The following is an 18,287-nucleotide window of genomic DNA, read 5'->3' as shown; positions in this document are numbered from 1 at the left end:
GTACTCTTTTAGTACTTTATTGCATGTTTTAATCATACAGATAATATGACATCGACAGGAAACAGTACAAGTCTTTATAAAAGTGGAAAATACGAGAAATTCAAGACTGCTTATTACACGTTATATACACCCAACGAGAACCTTTCCTTATTGTGTAACTACTCTATCTTTACAAAAACTGTTGAGGTAGCTCTGAGATACAGTAAAAAAGCGAATTGACTAAAGCTCAGAATTTTACTAGTATCACGCCAACTCAGTATCCCTTTGTCAGGCAAGTATCAGGAAGGCACGCACGCATCAGAAACTCGCGTGGAATTTGCGCAAATAACAATTACTGAACATAAAGATAAGCAGTCTCCATTAATGTACCATGTACATAATTACAACGATAATGAAGATTTTTTGATTTTCCGACTGCTGAGCAACCATAGCCATCCTTGCACGAGCTGACTCCGACACCAAAGGCAAAATCATCTGGAAAGCACGTAGCTTGTTGGTCACCAATGCAGCCTATCCTGGCAATGTGGGTTGTCTTGACAGGAGTGATGTTAGGGTTATCCTTTTGAGGATTACAGGTGTTGGCTAAGTTTAACCCACACCAGCCTTGCCTAAGAACAGACAAGTCGCAACTTTTACCAAAAGCTTTGAAAAGAGTGGCGAAGGTGTACTGCTCCGATGGAACGACACCAAACTGTGTTTTAAAAAGGTCTGTCAGAGACATGTTTTTATTGTGAGTAAACGGTGCACAGCTTGTTGTGGGACCTGATAAGCATACCAGTATCTTGTTACAGCGAACTGTGGACCAGCCTTCGTTTTTCATCGATGTCTTTTGAGTCGTGTCCGGCGAACTTTCAGCATTGAACGTTTTGGTATTTGCCCAATTATCACTGACGGGAGAAAATTCGTCTTTGCCACCGTTAATTCGAGCTACCAGTGTCCAGCCCCCCAGCGCTGTGGCCGGTTTGTCTGGATTGAGAATGTCTCCCTTTGGCTCCACGCGAATCATTTCACAATGAGTCTGCAAGTAAATGAACAGTGTTCATTATTCATCCGATCACAAATCCAAAGTGTAGGTCGGCAAACCTACTCTCTTTCGATGTCCTCGCCAAATTACCTGTCGTAAAAAACTCGGGCAATTTTCCTGCAAATTTGTAGACGATTTTTGATATAAGATCTTTACCTTCGGCTATGCAAAAGACGATATTTTCTAGTGATGGTTTCATTCCGTCAGCAATAACTGGGCAAACCTCAAACGTCGGCCAACGAGGAGATGTCATTTGTTACAAACAGAATACAAAACTTCTCAGTTTAAAGCACATAAAGAAATGACGTTTGATTAAACGCGCCATAGCTCGGTACGCATGCGTAATGCAAGTTCGGTGTCATTGGCCCAACTTTAGAACATCCGTAGCCATCATAACAACTTGTTACACCGATGCCAAGCGCATAATCATTTGGCCCACAGGTCTTCAATAGGTCACCTAGGCAGCCAATCCTTGCAATATGATTGGTCGGATTCAAATTTGGGTTGATGTCTTGTGGGTGGCATACACTGGCAGTATTCAAGCCACACCACTGTTTTGCCATGCGCCTCAGGTCGCAGCTCTTACCAAACACGCGTGACAAGTTATCCATTGTGTATCTCTCATCTACAGTCACTCCGAACTGATTATTAAACAGTTCTGCAAGAGACATGTTACGATCGTGCGTGAATGTTGCACAATGAGTATTCGGACCATCGAAGCAGACTCGTAGTATGTTACTGCGCAAATCAGCCCAACCCACATTTTTCATAACTTTTTGTGTATTAGTATCCGGTGCAGTTTCGTCGTTGATGACGCTGTCGGTTGCCCAGGTATTGCTGACCGGAGAAAACTCGTTGGAACTTCCCGGGACCCGAGCAACGAGAGTCCAGCCACGAACCACCATAGGTTCAATCTCACAGTGGGTCTGAAATTCAGATACAACTTACAGTCTACAGAAAACTGAACAATCGATAATTAGCCGACCACCTCGCTGTGCTTAGGCGAGAGAAGTGCATTCCTTCAATGATATTCACTGTTTTGTAATTCACACTTCGTGGGCTGAAAAAAATTCAGCAATTATTGGCTGATCTATGCGGCTATGACATTCAGGAAAATCATACTTAACTGTACGATTGAAGTCTTCTGAACGATCTTTCTTAGTTTGCACCTGAGCGCGGTCAAAGGTTCCTCCCTCCTGATTGTAAAAACTGACTGTACAATCCAGATACATGGTCTAGATGGACTAGTTGAAGTGTTATCTTTCACTAACCTGAAAAGGTTTTGACATGCCCTTTATCCAATAGGCCCCACTTACAGCCCCACGGTCCTTTGTGTATATCTCCTGACAATTGATCGCTGGATTATCGGCACTAAAATTGTCACACAGCTAGTTTAACTCATGGATTTGTTGTCTATCAAGAGAGGACTCCACCTGGAGACTCTTAATCTTTTCGTGCCGAAATTTTTTTTGATTCAAGGTATTTGGGTTTCTCGAAGATCCTGTTCCGGCATCTCTGGAGACAGGATTGATCTAGGACATAACTTAGAGGTATTCAGAATTTCCCTAGAAATGTACGTTAAGAAGACCTCTTTAGGCTAAACTTAAGTAAAGTTTACCTTATTTCTATCGATAAATGTAAGAACTGTATTCGTCATAAACCCACCATCTTCCTAAGCCACACTTTGGTTTGTCCGGCTGACCAGGTCCGCCTGAGCCACCCTTCTGTCGGTAATAAGTGTAGTTGTTATGTCAGTAGATGGATCTTAGCACCCAGAAGCTTTACTGTTAATCAGTGATTATTCCTTCACTGATGTGTAAACCCAAAAATCCTTAACTCTGATTTTCTGTTAGTTGTGATTACTATGGGTTTGGCTATACGTCCCCAACGCATCGACGGGTTAGGTCTTAATAAACGTGTGTAAATAAAGTACCTTGCACATCTTTTCCAGCTGCATTATCTTTTTTTGAAGTGTGGCTATCACGCCAGGAGAACACTGAAACTGATGGAAAAGATTAGTCGAAGCAAAATTGCGCGGTATAGAAATAAAACCTAAAAGGTGAAAACAGCTACAAAGAACAGAGAGAACAAAAACTAAACAAACGAAAATGGCACCACGGGAACATACCGGAGACGGCGGACAAACACCTGGTTCACCATTAGGCCCCTAAAATGATTTCCGAACGAACATAAAAGAAAAAATGAGCAAAAAAATACGTTCAGTATTGTGCTATACTTAGTAAAGATCATCATCATTTTATTTGGTAATGCAGGCTACATTTGGCAGCCAAGAAGGTCAGTGTACTGTGGACCTGCAAATCACTACAGAAATGATATATCTTATACTGCTAAAAAATTTAAAAATTCATCTGAAAGAGAAAAAAAAAACTATCTTAAAATTTATAAGTTAACAGATAAAATACCCAATTTAGCCTACGAAGTATCTGATGATAAAAGTGATCACTGTTCTTATTCCTCATCATGATAGCTTCCTCATGGAACGAAAATTATGGATATTGAACGAAAATTATCTAAAGACATCCTCAAAAGAATTAAAACTGACTCCAGAAAGCTTAGCTTTGCTCTTTAAAAGTTCCAAATATGAGCACAGGTAATCCAGGCTCATTGTTTGTGTCACGTGCACATGGTTAAATAGAGAGAACATATGGGGCGAAGTTTAGGTCTGGAAATTTGCTTGAAAATGCGAAATAAAAATCAATGAAACTTACCATGTGACGATTTGTTGTTGTCCTTAATACGTACACGAAGTTTCGGGAAATTACTCTTGTTCACCTATCCTTCATAGACTCTACTATGAAGGAAAGGTGAACAAGAGTATTTTTCCCGAAACTTCGTGTACATATTAAGGACAGCAACAAATCGTCACATGGTAAGTTTCATTGATTTTTATTTCCATTTTCAAGCAAATTTCCAGACCTAAACTTCACCCTATATGTTCCCTCTATTTAAACATGTGCACGTGACACCAACAGTGAGCCTGGGTTACCTGTGATATGAGGTCCTCTGTATTGGAGGGAAAGTCTACCAGCCTCTGAATTGACCTTTTGATGATCATCTGGTTTGGTACACTAGTTGATCTAGTACTAACTTTCATTGTGAAGAGATCCAGAATTGGTTGTGGTTCCAAGCCACACAATACTTTAAACATCAGCGAAACAATGTGTCTCTTATAGAGATAATCAATTGGTGGCCACTTAAACTCCTTCAGAGTAGTGCTATCACGGTCGATGGATTGTGCTTTGTTTATAATGCGACAAGCTCTAGCACGGATGCAGTTCAATGATTGTAGAAGAGGGGTAGAGCAATTACCCCAAACTGAGATAGCATAGGTCACACAGGGAATAACAGCTTTGAAGTAAATATCCTGTAAGACATATTTGGGCAAATTCTGATCTGTACATAAATTAACTAAATATGAGCAGTTTTAACATCGTCACTGAGGGACTAAGAGGATTTGAGCGTGTGTTTTACTAAACTGTATTGTCGTTTGTTTATTCTTGCACCCAAAAGTGCGTTCGCCAGAAGAAAAATTCTACGATTGAACTGCGTCCTTAATTATCGTGCTTTAGAAAACTATTTACTGTTATAGGTATGTGAAAGTAAAGGTAATCATGGTTATGCTGTCCGCAATGCTTTCCACTCACCTTAGGCCCTGCCGGTCCGGGAGGTCCGGGTCGTCCCGGGGCTCCCTATAGTTTAAAGCACGCGATCAGTTTGGCTAAACGCAACTGTAGTTGGACAACTCACACGGAACGTTGGGAGAGAAAGGCACCCTAGCGGAGACCCATACTTAAAGAAATATAATCTTAACGGGCCGAAAAACTTGGCTGATACATTTCGTTCAAGAGGATTTCTGTGTGTCATACATCACTGATGTATCGACGATTTTTCATGGACTAATTCAGGGTGAACTATTCTCTTCCCTGGTTATTTCGAATAATGAAGGCCAGTAAAAGTTAACTAAAAGGAAGTAACCCTTAAGCATCTTCAAGGAATATCCACAGCTATTACTTAATTGTCAATAAAGCAAATGATTTAAATCTAGAAGAATCATTCGGTCTCATAATATCATGAATTGTCTGGGAGAAGAGAGAGACGAAAACTGCACACTTTAAGGACCAAGTTATCGACAACCTGTGAGCAGCCTTCACAGCTTTTAAAAATGCAAACCTTCGATCCAGGTTTTCCACTTGCCCCGTCTTTTCCCTTCAGGGCAAGAGTCATCACATTCTAAAAACGGAATACAAAATAGTAGAATGAGAGCCGTCCATTCTGTATTGAACAACAGCCGCCAAATAAAACACAGATCTCGGATAGCGATAAGTAATTCACCACCAACCTGTGAAACCTTCACTTTACACTGGGAGCCACTGATACATCCAACAGGAGAAGCTGACGATGGAGCTGGTTGTGCTGGTGGCTGACAAAATACGCAAAATATCAGCAAAAGTGTAATCATCTCATATGAAGGACAGTGGTGTTGCTTGGAAAAATAAAACTCGTAAGGTAGAAGTTTGTCAGATGTTTTCCAAAATGACTGGGGTTGTTAAATACGTGAATGAATGAATGAATGAACTTTATTTAAGTGTCAGAGTATTTAGCTAAATCTAATTATTTGGGAGTTATTAAATAGAGTTTTAAAGTTACAAAAGCGCTCAGTGCGAGTTATCTTGTACGCAGACCGCCAATCATCATCGGTAACACTATTTAATAAGCTACACTGGATTCCTTTTTATGAACAATGTAACATAGATAAATGCTCTATTATGTATAAACGTATACCTGGATGATCACATAGTAATTAATCACAAACGTCATTCACGGAATACACGGTAAGCTAATTTCAACGCTATTTGCCCTAAATATAAAAGAGAAACCGAGGGTGGACGCACATTTGCAGTATCAGCTTCAAGACTCTGGAATAATGTACCCTTATCTACTAGGAAAGTGGATTCTGTAGCCTGTTTTAAGCATAACTTGTGGAATAAGTTTTTAGGGACCAGCAATTCTTACACCATTTTCATATTTAGTCATCGAGTTTTACATGAAAATCGCATGGTTTTTTTTTTTTTTCATAATTTTAAGTGTTATTCTATTTTTAACTTGTAATTAGTTAATTAAATCAGGGCCACAAGTTTATTAGCCTGTGGTTAGTACGTGCTACCCTGTATAAATAGCCTTTATTATTATTATTATTACACTAAAAGAACATTCCAAATAAAAATAAAATTGTGATAGGAACATCATAAATGTGAAATCGTTATTTCCGATTGAAGAACGATCTATTCTACGATATCAAATGGTTTTTGTATAGTTTGTCTCGATGCCATTTTATCTTGCACATCCATTGCTAAGAAACTGCCAGAATAAGTTGCCAATAGTTACAAAATACTTGAGCAGGTTAGATCCAAGTATTTTTCATAACAAACCGCAGAAAACATGGGCTCCAATTGGGCACACGAGATGACAGACCAACCTTAACTTCTGCAGGTGCCGGCGTGGCAGGGCTATTTTGCTGCGCGGGTACGGGAGGAGACTGAGAATTTACCCCAGGGGCCTCCATAGGGGCACTACTCGCGACAGCTATGGGAGGAAGGTTGTTAAGATCTACAGTCGATTCAGTACTGGCGTTAGCAGGCGCTGGTACAAGAAGATATGTTCCATCCGTGTTTTTTTTCAACATAAATTTTCCACCAGATTCAACTGGCCTAAGAAGGACCGCCAGATATACGAAGGTAACAAAAACAACCAACGTACAGCTCATCGTGGAGTAGATTTGTCACGTGACCTTCATCAGTAGTCTAATGTCAATGAAACATTTCACCCTGTGGGGAAAATAAAACGAAAAACAAACATTTTAAACATCTCCAGACCAAAGGCTTTAGATATTGCTGATCACAGGACAATTGTTGCAAATTTTGCGGAACACAGGACAATTGTTTCAGATGAATCTAATACAAGATGTTGGTGGCTTAGCTCCTAAATGAGCTTGCTGCAGCTCATTTGATGGAGCGGTTGATCGCGAAATTGAAGCTGGGTAGGGACTTCACAAGGCGGAGGAAAGAGATTTTCCTTTGTTTAAAGCTTGTGCATCTTTCTTCATGGGCCTATTTTGCAGCCCTTTAGACCCAATTTTAACGTAGCTTACGTTCGTGTGGCCTGTTAAGAAGTTAGGAGAATCACAATGTCTGACTAGGGCCTATCATTCAGACTTTCTTAACGATATGAGGATTGTAGTTAGCTTTAAAATCAAAAAGGGACATTACCAAGAATTCAAATTGAATCGACTTGTTTTTCCTTGTTTTTCTTGTAGAAATATAACTTTTTGCAACAGAAAACGTCAATCAAAAAACCAACTGGTGGTCTTAAACGGGTAATGACCCTTAAAATATAACATAACAGAAGTTGCTGGAATGGCAAGTATTTTTTCATAGAATTTTGTATCGACTAGTTCAAACATGTGAACTATTTCGTTAAAAGATGACAATCAATAATACAATCATGACCCATAATGGGTTAAAAAGTCTTAAAACACTAAAATGTACTTTCGTGACCGAAATCTATCTTTTAAAGTGTCTAAATATACAAACAAGACCAATGTTGTATGAAATAAAACATTTTCGTTGAAAAATAGCAATAAAAGATGTTTGATTGTGAAGTGATAAAAAAATGATGCTAGACTATATACTGTCTCTATTTAGCTGAATCGTAATCAATATCACATTTAAACCCAGACAAATGATTTTAAAAATTAAGAAAATGAAACTATTTAAATAAAATAAACAGATGGAAGCAACATCATCTAAGTCGCATCTCAGTTGTGAAAGCTGGCTAACCCTCAGACATAAGGTTTCAAACTGAGTAACAACCGAAACATACTTGGAAGCAGGAAGCTTCATGTTAGGACGAAATCTACCGCCGTGTGATTGTCTAAAGACCGGCAAATCAAAAATGCGAACAGCAGAAGTATATGGTAACTCCCAAACTTGCTAGGTGAAGTGATTATAACCGATATATCAGAGAAAACTCACCCACATATGACTTTCTTTCCTTGCTTTAAAAGTATCAACACTGGTAAATCAACTCAGCTAAATTACCCCACTGGAATAAATTCAATTAAGGGTTAAATAGCAAATATTGAAAATTACTCTCAAGGGTCTGGCGAGATCATATCACCTAACTCGCGCTCAACAATGAGGTAATTAGCGTCTGTATGCGACGACAGACAAACAAAGCTTAACCAGCGGAGTGTATACTTACTGGTGGCGGGAGAAAGTAACAGGTGGTACGTAGACTTAGAGCGCTGCACTAGTATCGCAGAGGTCAGTGGTTCGAATCCCGTACAGGCCTGATTTTTTTCAGGTCTGATTTTCGCTATCGCATAAATAGCGCTATCTACTGAGAAGGATAGTGCATCATACGTATTTAATACCGCAGTTCAAAATATATGAACTCCATATATTCATTGTAACCAAACAAAAGATAAGAGGTTTTTTTTTTTTTTTTTTTTTTTCTGACAAATTACCATATAATGCTTACACCACCTAATTAGCATAGGGAAGAAGACTAAGAACTAGGAAATCTTGTAATGCCTGGCTACAAAGCACTAAGAGCAAAAGGTAAGAACCTACCAAGTATGAATGGTGCAACTATTGACGAGCAAGAACTACTCACTGTGGTTCCTTCACAACTCAAACGACTTTGTAAAAAGGTCTTGCGAGGGTTCTATGAGAGTGAACACGTGGCTATTATCAATGTACTAACGAACTCGCAATATCCATGTTTACAAGAAGACGATTTGATCCGTTTGCTAGGGTTTGACAAGAAGCAACTTCGCCAAAGTTTGGTACGTTTAAAGAATGAAAAACTCATAAAGCAAAGAGTTCACAAGGAAAAGAATCCAGAAACAGGGACTCTCATTAGTTTCAACTACTATTTTATTAACTACAAGGTGTTTGTTAATGTTGTTAAATACAAGCTTGACCACGTAAGGAAGAAGATCGAAAGCGAAGAAAAGCAAGCCAAAAATCGCCCGTCTTTTGTGTGTACACAGTGCTCGAAAAAGTATTCTGATTTAGAAGTTGATCGCTTGTTCGATTTAGAGACTGGTCAGTTAAAATGCACTCTGTGTGAGGGACTTGTGGAGGAAGATTCTGCCATGATTAAACAAAGTAACACTTCACGAACCAATTTGGCTCGCTTTAATGAACAGATGGAGCCAATTTTCCAACTTCTGAGAGAATGTGAACACATAAATCTGGCACCAGCCATTCTTGAGCCAGAACCACAGGCAGCCCAGCTTGCTGGTGGGAGCCATGTTTCTCGTCCATCGGGTCACCGTGGGAGTAAACCATCCTGGGCAAATGATACAGTGGGTGGTAATGATGTTAGTGGACCAGGTATCAAGATAGATATCATGGGAGAGAAAAGCAATGAAGATTCAGGAAATGTGAAACCACGGGCTAAGGAGGCACCAATATGGATTACTCAGAGCACAGTGTTACCGGTTTCAGGTGCTCAAAGTGAGACAGTTACTAATGAACAAACCCATCCCAGTGAATTGCAAAACAGAAAAAGGATTGGTTCTGGTAAAGATGATGAAATCCTTGCAGAATTACTGGTGCACGAGTCAAAAAACAAGAAACCACGTGTAGACATCAATGAAGCCCTTGGGGAGGGGGGAGATGATGATAGTGACTCTGGAAGTGATGAATCAGACTTTGAGACACCTATTCCAGGACCAGCCACAAAAGAAAGTGAAGTAACAGAATCGATGGAGATTCACTCAGAAAGTGACCAAGAGGATGAAGAAGTGCATGAAATTAAAATAGGAAACAAAATGGTGCCAGTGAATGATGTGACTGAGGAAATGTTGAAGCAAATGACACCAGAGGAACATGAGGCATACACCAAAACACTACAGCATGTTTATAGTCAGTTATATTAGCACTTATCTATAGATGTGTAGACAGAAACAGTTTATGTTACCCTCAGTATCACGACTAGGAGGTACATCTATGAATACACATCTTGCTGGTTGTCAAGCATTCCTTGTCACAAACTGGCTTTGAGAATCTATGATCTATTGAACAGTGTCAAACTGTTTCAATGTTTTCTTTTTTATGTACTTTTAAGCTCGAGTTCCTGTGTTGAGTACTCTTTTGCTACTGGGCATAAAAAAAACCGTGAGAGGGATCAAAAACTGGTTTGGATACTTTTTGATGACAAAGATTTATTAGAAAGGAAAAGTACCAAGAGCATAAAAGCCCAAAGGATGTTTGTCAACCCAGTCATTTTTTTTTTTTAAGAAGACATCATCTCTTTGTGAGATCAAACTCCAGCATACATGTAGTTATTAAATGTTATTTCAACAACTGAAAAAAGACAGTCGTATATAGGGACTGATAATATTTTGTAATATGAATTGTTAATATTGCATAATCATTACCTTTACTTATATTGAAGGCCAGAAGTTTCTAAGTGTATAACTATTATGTGGTTACCATCATTAAATGAATGTTATGACTTAATCCTTCTTTTTACTTTAAAATTTACCATCAAAAATCATTGGCATCAGAGGCTAACATTGGTTTTTATTTTTCAGTTCAGTCCATACACAATCTATTTTTCATTCTCCTGCAAAGCTTGAGCAAGAAACAGCTTGCCAAAGCTGTGAGTAGCAAATTGATTCACTTGTTTACTGTATGTGTTAACTTGTTGAGATAACAGAAGGTAATCAAGTCGAGATGGTGACTGCAATGGCTTGAATATCTTTGACAGATCTTCATCTTGTAGAGGAGGGTCTCCCCGATTTTGCCTCTGGGAATTTTCCAGTTGCTAAAAAGGAAAAAAGAGATTTGACATAAAACAAGACATTTTCTTTGACACTGATTTACTTGAATTGGTCACTGTAGCAATTTATTACACAGCTTTAAACAGTTGCAGAAGATAAAGCCTAGGAAGCAAGTTAAAGCTTTGTCAGGGCTTGAGCCCCTCACATCCCTGGTTGTAGCATGCTCAAGCGAGACACTTCAGTACAACATGACCAAAGAACAGCCTCAAACAAACCAGAAGGCTTCTCAAAGAGGGAAATGTTTTAATCTCATCTGTTTACTAAACAACATAAACAAAGTACCCTTCTCTGAATGAAAGCTTCTTTCTGCTGTTGTTGCCTTGCTACATTGCGCAGATGATTGTTGAATTTATTGGCATCTTGACAAAGTTCGTCAACAGTCGCCATTAGCAGCCGAACATTCTTTTCTAAGTAGGATCTATTAAAAAAAACAAACAAAAACAAAACAAAAATGAAGCATACCATTGGTATACATGTACACTGGAGGCAACTTTTCTTGCAATCTATGGAAGAGTGCCGTTGTTGAAGACTACTTGAAAAAGAAACTGATTAGTTAGTGCTATTACCCAGTAATATAAAACTACAAAAATTAATGTTAACTGTGCACCTGATAAATAAAACTGTAAAAAGGCCAGATAAAACAGAGGGGTGAGAGAGGAGTACAAGAAAGACAAGCACACCACCACAAAGAGCTAACCCCTTCTCTGCAGATATTGTTTCAGCTTATCCATTTTGCAATAGGTCAATCCTCACTTCTCCCACCAAGTTAAAGGAAAAGCAAAAAGCCTCTAATTAACCTGTGGGACTGCCACTATTCAACACTAACATGTTTGCATTTTTGTATTCAGAGCAATTAATATCAATTAAAAATAATTTTATATTTAAAACTACTATACCCTGTAGAGAGGCTGAGGAAATTGTCTGTTTGTGTGTGAGGTGACAATACTTCTATTTCACACAACAGAGAATTGACGAGGGAAGAATTCCTTATCACCAGAGGAATCTCTTCAAACATGGCTTCAAAACTAAGACCACTCTTTGCAAGCCTAAAAAGAAGTTGTTATCAGTGTGACTTAAATCCACCTGGAAAAATTAATCCTATAATTATGGTACCTAGCACAACATTTGGGCATCATGAAGTTTGAGTTGTTCTTGGACCATCCTCTGTCCTTACATGAGTTGACTGGGTTTAAGGCAAGTAACCTAAATCCAGGTAAACTATGAATCTTAACAAACAAATAAAGGTGATAGTTTGTAAAGTAACTGTGGTGCAGCATCAGTGGGAGGTATCACAAGATTCATTGGTTTAATCACCTGAGTTGATAATGTAAATTGGACACTGTAGAGAGAATCTAAAGCTGACCTTTCAAATGATAGTTCTTCATCTGAGCAAAATGACATAATGAGCTTAATAAACCCTTCACTGCAATCAGTTTGTGTACATGTATAAACCTTCTAAAACATTAATTCAGCATTTATGCTCTTGCAGAAACTTGTAGGCAGAAATGTGATCATCATGAGATCTTCTTTAGCCAAATGTTTTACCATCAACGTTTGGAAAATAAGCTTGCTAATTTCTTCATATTGACATTAAGTAATGACCATGTGAACCCTGCTTTGATTTCAAAGAAAAAATCCCTTACTTTTCAGCACTAAATTCTTCATCTTTGTACATTGTCATCATTTTGTCAGACAAACGGAATACTTTGAGAGACAGCATTCCTTGTGAAGTCTTGAGTGGATCTTAAGATGAACAAAGTGGCATTAATCACAAGGGTTAAGCATTAATAACAAAACTTAAGCATTAACTGCTGCCTGGTTAGCTCAAGTGGTAGAGTGCCAGACTGCCTTGTGGGAGGTCAAGGGTTTGAGCCCTAGACCAGACCAACACTCAGGGTCTTTAAATAACTGAGGAGAATGCGCTACCTTTCTATTATATCAAGAAATGAATAGACATTCTAGTCTTTGCAGATAAGGACGAATAAACGTCTCCTGCATCTTCTCTATACTGGTTAGCAGGGGATGTTAAAGAACCCACACATTTATTACAAAGAGTAGGAAATGTAGCTCCTTGTGTTGTGGTCTTGCCTGTTTACTGAATTTGGGATATGGGATAGGGAAGTAATTTACCGAGTAGAGGACAACCTTGTCCTATTGTAAATTTACCTGCCTTTGGCAAATTGTCAAATATACTATATAGATTGAGCTAAGCCTAAAAGTGGAGCTCCCAAGTTCGTAATATTAATGATAACATAAAAGATGTGCAGTGTTCAATCCAGGCCCCATTTTTGTGTCATTGACGCAGAATATTCTTTTCTGACGCAAAATGAAATGATCATGGAGTCATACTGACGCAAAAAAAACAAAAACAAAAAAAAAAAAACCGAACAAAAATAGAAAAACAAGTAACCCCATATATTTTAAGTACTATTAAAGCAGCAGACAATAACAAAAGTAAATTAAAAAGAATATGTGTTGTTACCAGCCTGAAATCAGTGCGCGAAATGACTGGCATTTCATACTACCTGCATACAAGTACTTATTGTACAGGCGTTCCATGCAATTCCTAGAGGGACTGGATCCTACATTTCAATGTTCTGCATACGTTCGTTGCTTTGCTGATCAATTCATACTTCGTTTGTTGACTTTGTTTCCCGGGCTTTGTTTGTTTGGTCTTATTATGAAGCGACAACAAATATTGTTTAGGCAAAAATGTGCAAAAAAGTGTTTGTGCATTTTTGTCACCTTTTATTCAGAACTGGTCTGCCATTTGAATTTTTAATTCAGCTTGACAATTATTTCACTGTTTACTGCAATAAACAAATCAAAACAGCATAAAAAAAGCATAAAAACTTTGATGAACCAGTTGGTGATAGTTTGGATGATGTCAGTTTTTCAAAGTTTCAATATCAGAGTTTGACCCAGACCATTTTTGAATGACCCAATTTAAATTTTTATGTGGGACATATGACCCACTTTGGCTAATTTCTGGATTGAACACTGGACATGCATTTGCCAAGACTCGCCTGAGACACCCCTCCCTTCATTTTGATAGTCTCCCCAACCCTACTGGTGCAATCTGAAGGCAGTACATATGTACACTTGGTCAGTGAAGTGACAACCAAACGAAAAGAGGTTGGCCATATTCCATGGGTATGGGGCTCCGCCCCACGCACACGAAGTGCGTGTGGGAGCCGTGCTGATATTCTTATTAAGCATTTCAGATAAAGTCAGGGCTATGTGGTAATCATCATTTTTTCCATCCACCTTGAGACAAGGAAACTTTGTCCTGAAAACCTTGCTAAAATTATACAACCAGTTACCTGTAACTGCTACTTTGTTAACATATTTATCAAGATATAGAAACAATTCCTTTCTAACCACCACTCTCACTAAATCATTGTGGCTGTAAGAATTCAGTGAGAAAAAAAAAGATTAATCTGATCTTACCATAGATAAGTACAACAGATTCTTCAATTGAACTCTGATAACTGAACTGGGAGTCAAGTAGATTTCTGTTGATAAATGATCCAAGGTATGTCGATTGATACCATCCCACATGCAAATGGTCCACGTTTACAGCTCGCAAACGACGCATCATCTCCATTTGGTAGTTTACTGTAAAGTTAGGAAAAAGTGAACCATAAATATTTGACTTAATTGTAGTAATTACAACAGTACTCAGCACATTTTGAAGGAGTATCATAAATTATCCAAACTACAGTACAATATCATACTAAACTTTATAAATAATAACAGCAGGGCAAAGGAAACCAGAGGAAGATATAACAAGCTGATCAAAACTCAGAATAGAAAAATAAACAAATTCTCTGGGTGCAAGAAAATTTGACTTACCAGTTTGCAATAGACCTATTTAACTCACAAGTTTTGTTCCCATTGCTGATCTCAAAGAAATTCCAAGATTTATCTTTAATAAATTATGGGTCAATATACATGTAAATAAGAGGAAATTTGAAAAAAAGAGTTCCCTAGAGTAATACCACAAAAAACACACAAGAAAAAGAGATCTATTGTTCTTCTATTTTCCATCTGATTGGTTGAGAGAGTGGCTCAGTTTCAAGAAAAATCACAGAGTGAACGAAAGCAAAACATAAATGAAATGGACTCAAGTACAGAAATGTGGAGGAGAACAGATCTGGGTTGGTTAACCTACACAGCCAAACATCAGCTAGCACATAAAAACTGGAAACTCAATTTTTCTCTTATATTAAAAATTATTTGTTTCATCTTTACATGCTCACTTAAGGGGCTGGTTGGCTGCATGTGATGCTTTAATGTGACAGCGTGATGCTGTTAGTGAGCTTCTATGCGCTAGCTGATGTTTGGCTGTGTAGCCGCGTGATGCGGTTCCAGTCAATACCCACTAATTGACCCTTGCTCACCATAGAGTCTCCTGTAGCTCAGTGGTTAGAGCATCCGACTAGATCACAGAGGGTCGTGGGTTCAAATCCCATCTGGAAACTCGATTTTTCTCTTATATTAAAAATCCAGGATTATTTAAATAACAATATAAAAAATTGGCAAGTCAGTTCACAGGCAGCCCAAGCTCTCTTTGAGAACCACACAAGGAACACAATTTGCATATCGATTTATAAGGATTTGTATGGGATTTTCTACAAGATAGCCATAGAGATAGTTAAAAGTGAAAATATTAAATAAAAATGGCTTACCTTATTCCATACGTGTATTGCTTGCTCCTGGTGTCATTATTTTACCGATTTCACTTGATTTAAGTGGTTTTTTTTAATCCTGGTTTTCTCTTCTTAAAGAGAAGACAAGGCCGAACACTTCTGTCCAGACAGCCTTCCGAACGAAGTAAAAAATCCCGAGCTAAAATGTACCCACGGCCACAAATCCACAACAGAATTCAAGGGCAAAGGTTGACCTTTCATTTCGATTCAATAGCCACACAATCTCAGCCCTGCGATCAACGCCAGGTGCCTCTTCAAGTCCTCAGTGAGACGTTAAAACGTTTGTAGACATCCGAGTCCTTTTTAAACACGACACAACGACCATTGAAATCGGCTTGGTAACCTCGTCATGTTGGCAAACCAAGACTCGCAGGGGTTCTAGACCTCAACTTGTCAACAAAACTTCTTGTAAAAGCCGGGGTCCCCTCAGGTTTAGTACCCCCGCGAGTCTTGGTTTCCCAACATGACGAGGTTACCAAGCCAATTTCAATGCTCGTTGTGTCCTGTTTAAAAAGGACGCGGACGTCTACAAACGTTTTAACGTTTCACTGAGGACACGAAGAGCCGCCTGGCATCGATCGCAGGGCTGAGATTGTGTGGCTATTGAATCGAAATGAAAGGTCAACCTTTGCCCTTGAATTCTGCGGTTGATTTGTGCCCGTGGGTACATTTTACCTTGGGAATTTTTACTTCATTCGGAGGCTGTCTGGACAGAAGTGTTCGGCCTTGTCTTCTCTTTAAGAAGAGAAAACCAGGATTAAAAAAAACCACTTAAATCAAGTGAAATCGGTAAAATAATGACACGAGGAGCTAGCAATACACGTATGGAATAAGGTAAGCCATTCTTAATTAATATTTTCACTTTTAACTATCTCTATGGCTATCTTGTAGAAAATCCCATACAAATCCTTATAAATCGATATGCAAATTGTTCCTTGTGTGGTTCTCAAAGAGAGCTTGGGCTGCCTGTGGTCAGTTTGACAGCTTCATTTAGCAAGAAATTCATAAGCTGATTCTCACCATCATCCTCATCATCATCATCGCCAGCTCTTGAGGACGGGAAAGGGAAGCAGTTTGTGATCTCAAGTTTGTTATTCTGAATCAGTCCAAGTAAAACACCTTGAACCACCTCCCCAGCTGATCTTTCATCTTGGCAATGTTTGACAATTTTCAACGCAACCTGACAGAATTCACATCAAGTCAATACCAGGATGCTTTGACAGGAAATGTTACTTCTAACTCTCACACATGGGAGTTAGAGTAGACATCTATATTTATACAGGATAGCCCCTTCAGTATGGTAAACACTGGTATCAACGGGGTCCTGTTACCCACTCATTCCATACCCACCCATCCCACCCCAGGGGAGGACATCCATCACACAGTAATCTCGTGCGTGGGAAATTAACATCTCCTGCCCCTAACCCTGTAGGAGACGGGACCTCCATTTATTCGTCCCTATCCGAGAAGACTAGAATATCTAACCATCTCTTGATGTTATAGAAAGGTAGCCTATTCTTCTAAATTATTTTAAGACCCTGACTATTGGTCTGGCCGGGGCTCAAACCCTCAACCTCCCCCACAACAGTCCAGTGCTCTATCCATTGAGCTAACTGGGAGGCAGTATATTTATTTCAGAAACATCCAAGTCTACAGGTGCATTAATACACCACCAAAAGGTTTTCATCTGGCAACATTTACCTTTAAGTGAAAAGTTTACATTTGTGTTTGTTTTGTTGTGTAAGTAACCTTAATGTCAGTTAACAGTTCAATAAATTAATCATTTAAGTGTATAATTACATTGTCCAGGTCAAAATAACAATGAAAACTAAACAAACAAAATAAAATTTGAGAAAAGCATAGTTGTCAGTGATGTTGACTGATATTTTGATAATCTGAACTAAAGGTCTTCATCAAAGTTAAGGGTCTGGTTGCCAATCAATCAAATAAATAATTACACATCCACTTCATAAAAGCTGATTGGTCAGTTACATAATATGTCTTTAAGTAAGACCCAAATAACAGTCAGCAGTTGTAAATGTTCACTTTTGAACCACTGGTACAGACAAGTCTCTCTGTTCCATGCAAATGAGTAATACACAGTGCTGGTAAATGTATAATTGATATCTCTTTAGAGGAACAGTATACCAATGACAGTTCTTAGAAATAGTGCTCAAGGTTAGCCATCAGGTAAAGATGACGAGAACACCTGGTTTGTTTTTTTTTTTCACTTAGCCAATCAATGTATTTTTGTTACCAATCATTAGTGACAGCAGTCAAACATTTTGACCGTTCTTGAAAACGTCTTCAAAGAGAACGTCCTTTCGAATAAAGAGCAAAAAACGATCTGTTTATAATGTCTTGACAATTAACAACGACTGGGAAAACAAACGCGCGGAGACTTGAATTCTTATTGATACAAAATTAGATTTTTCGATCACGTGTGTCAAAATTCTATGAACTTCCCTTTCAAATTTTGACAATTAAACTGTAATAAATCTAAAGAAAAACTTCTTTTGTCGATACGTACCAGCCCTTCAACTTGAACACTATCAATACGACTTGAAGACCCAGACAAACTTGAATTTGAAACGGAAGAGCTACCTCTTTCAGCCATGTTTGAGAAAATGGTGAGGAAACGGTCGAGGGAATCTGGGTCAGAGGACTTATTATGCGT

At 38.6% G+C, this 18,287-nt stretch overlaps 3 protein-coding genes across 4 annotated transcripts; 1 reads left to right on the top strand and 2 right to left on the bottom strand.

Moving 5' to 3' along the window:
* Nucleotide 1: 1 nt before the first annotated feature.
* LOC111339644 (uncharacterized) lies at nucleotides 2-8,247 on the bottom strand. Of its 2 annotated transcripts, none has more exons than XM_088742984.1 (10): nucleotides 8,077-8,247; nucleotides 6,522-6,870; nucleotides 5,385-5,465; nucleotides 5,216-5,275; nucleotides 4,690-4,734; nucleotides 3,153-3,191; nucleotides 2,958-3,026; nucleotides 2,690-2,748; nucleotides 2,296-2,395; nucleotides 2-1,950 (listed from the first exon to the last, which is right to left on the bottom strand). In XM_088742984.1, exons 2-10 carry the CDS (start codon nucleotides 6,807-6,809, stop codon nucleotides 1,309-1,311), a joined length of 1,383 nt encoding a protein of 460 aa, XP_088599110.1. In that variant the 5' UTR covers nucleotides 6,810-6,870; nucleotides 8,077-8,247; the 3' UTR covers nucleotides 2-1,308. The 2 variants fall into 2 exon arrangements, with proteins under 2 accessions (XP_088599110.1, XP_022802083.2); XM_022946348.2 differs by having other exon boundaries at nucleotides 2-1,018; nucleotides 8,077-8,242.
* A 400-nt stretch (nucleotides 8,248-8,647) lies between these two features.
* LOC111339645 (general transcription factor IIE subunit 1) lies at nucleotides 8,648-10,575 on the top strand. Its single transcript, XM_022946350.2, has one exon. It carries the CDS (start codon nucleotides 8,682-8,684, stop codon nucleotides 9,990-9,992), a length of 1,311 nt encoding a protein of 436 aa, XP_022802085.2. The 5' UTR covers nucleotides 8,648-8,681; the 3' UTR covers nucleotides 9,993-10,575.
* A 43-nt stretch (nucleotides 10,576-10,618) lies between these two features.
* LOC111339649 (eukaryotic translation initiation factor 3 subunit H) lies at nucleotides 10,619-18,286 on the bottom strand. Its single transcript, XM_088742251.1, has 7 exons — nucleotides 18,141-18,286; nucleotides 16,631-16,790; nucleotides 14,349-14,516; nucleotides 12,542-12,641; nucleotides 11,795-11,944; nucleotides 11,181-11,316; nucleotides 10,619-10,882 (listed from the first exon to the last, which is right to left on the bottom strand). Exons 1-7 carry the CDS (start codon nucleotides 18,225-18,227, stop codon nucleotides 10,667-10,669), a joined length of 1,017 nt encoding a protein of 338 aa, XP_088598377.1. The 5' UTR covers nucleotides 18,228-18,286; the 3' UTR covers nucleotides 10,619-10,666.
* Between the last annotated feature and the right edge of the window lies 1 nt (nucleotide 18,287).

This window comes from Stylophora pistillata, chromosome 13 (genome assembly GCF_964205215.1).
Source record: "Stylophora pistillata chromosome 13, jaStyPist1.2, whole genome shotgun sequence".
Classification (NCBI taxonomy): Eukaryota; Metazoa; Cnidaria; class Anthozoa; order Scleractinia; family Pocilloporidae; genus Stylophora; species Stylophora pistillata.
Note: the sequence above shows the minus strand (reverse complement) of the source record. Positions and strands in the feature narration are given on the sequence as shown.

What these genes read in the sequence shown, in the direction of transcription:
- LOC111339644 (XM_022946348.2), bottom strand. Translation starts at nt 6,809, where the DNA reads ATGAGCTGTACGTTGGTTGTTTTTGTTACCTTCGTATATCTGGCGGTC. An exon ending in GTGGAAAACCTGGATCGAAG is followed by an intron (nt 4,735 to 5,215) that starts GTTTGCATTTTT and finishes TTTAAACTATAG; the next exon opens with GGAGCCCCGGGACGACCCGG. An exon ending in AAGTGTGGCTTAGGAAGATG is followed by an intron (nt 2,396 to 2,689) that starts GTGGGTTTATGA and finishes TGACAATTTTAG; the next exon opens with TGCCGATAATCCAGCGATCA.
- LOC111339645 (XM_022946350.2), top strand. Translation starts at nt 8,682, where the DNA reads ATGAATGGTGCAACTATTGACGAGCAAGAACTACTCACTGTGGTTCCT.
- LOC111339649 (XM_088742251.1), bottom strand. Translation starts at nt 18,227, where the DNA reads ATGGCTGAAAGAGGTAGCTCTTCCGTTTCAAATTCAAGTTTGTCTGGG. An exon ending in ATCTGTTGTACTTATCTATG is followed by an intron (nt 12,642 to 14,348) that starts GTAAGATCAGAT and finishes GTTCATCTTAAG; the next exon opens with ATCCACTCAAGACTTCACAA. An exon ending in TTCCTCAGCCTCTCTACAGG is followed by an intron (nt 11,317 to 11,794) that starts GTATAGTAGTTT and finishes TTTTTTTAATAG; the next exon opens with ATCCTACTTAGAAAAGAATG.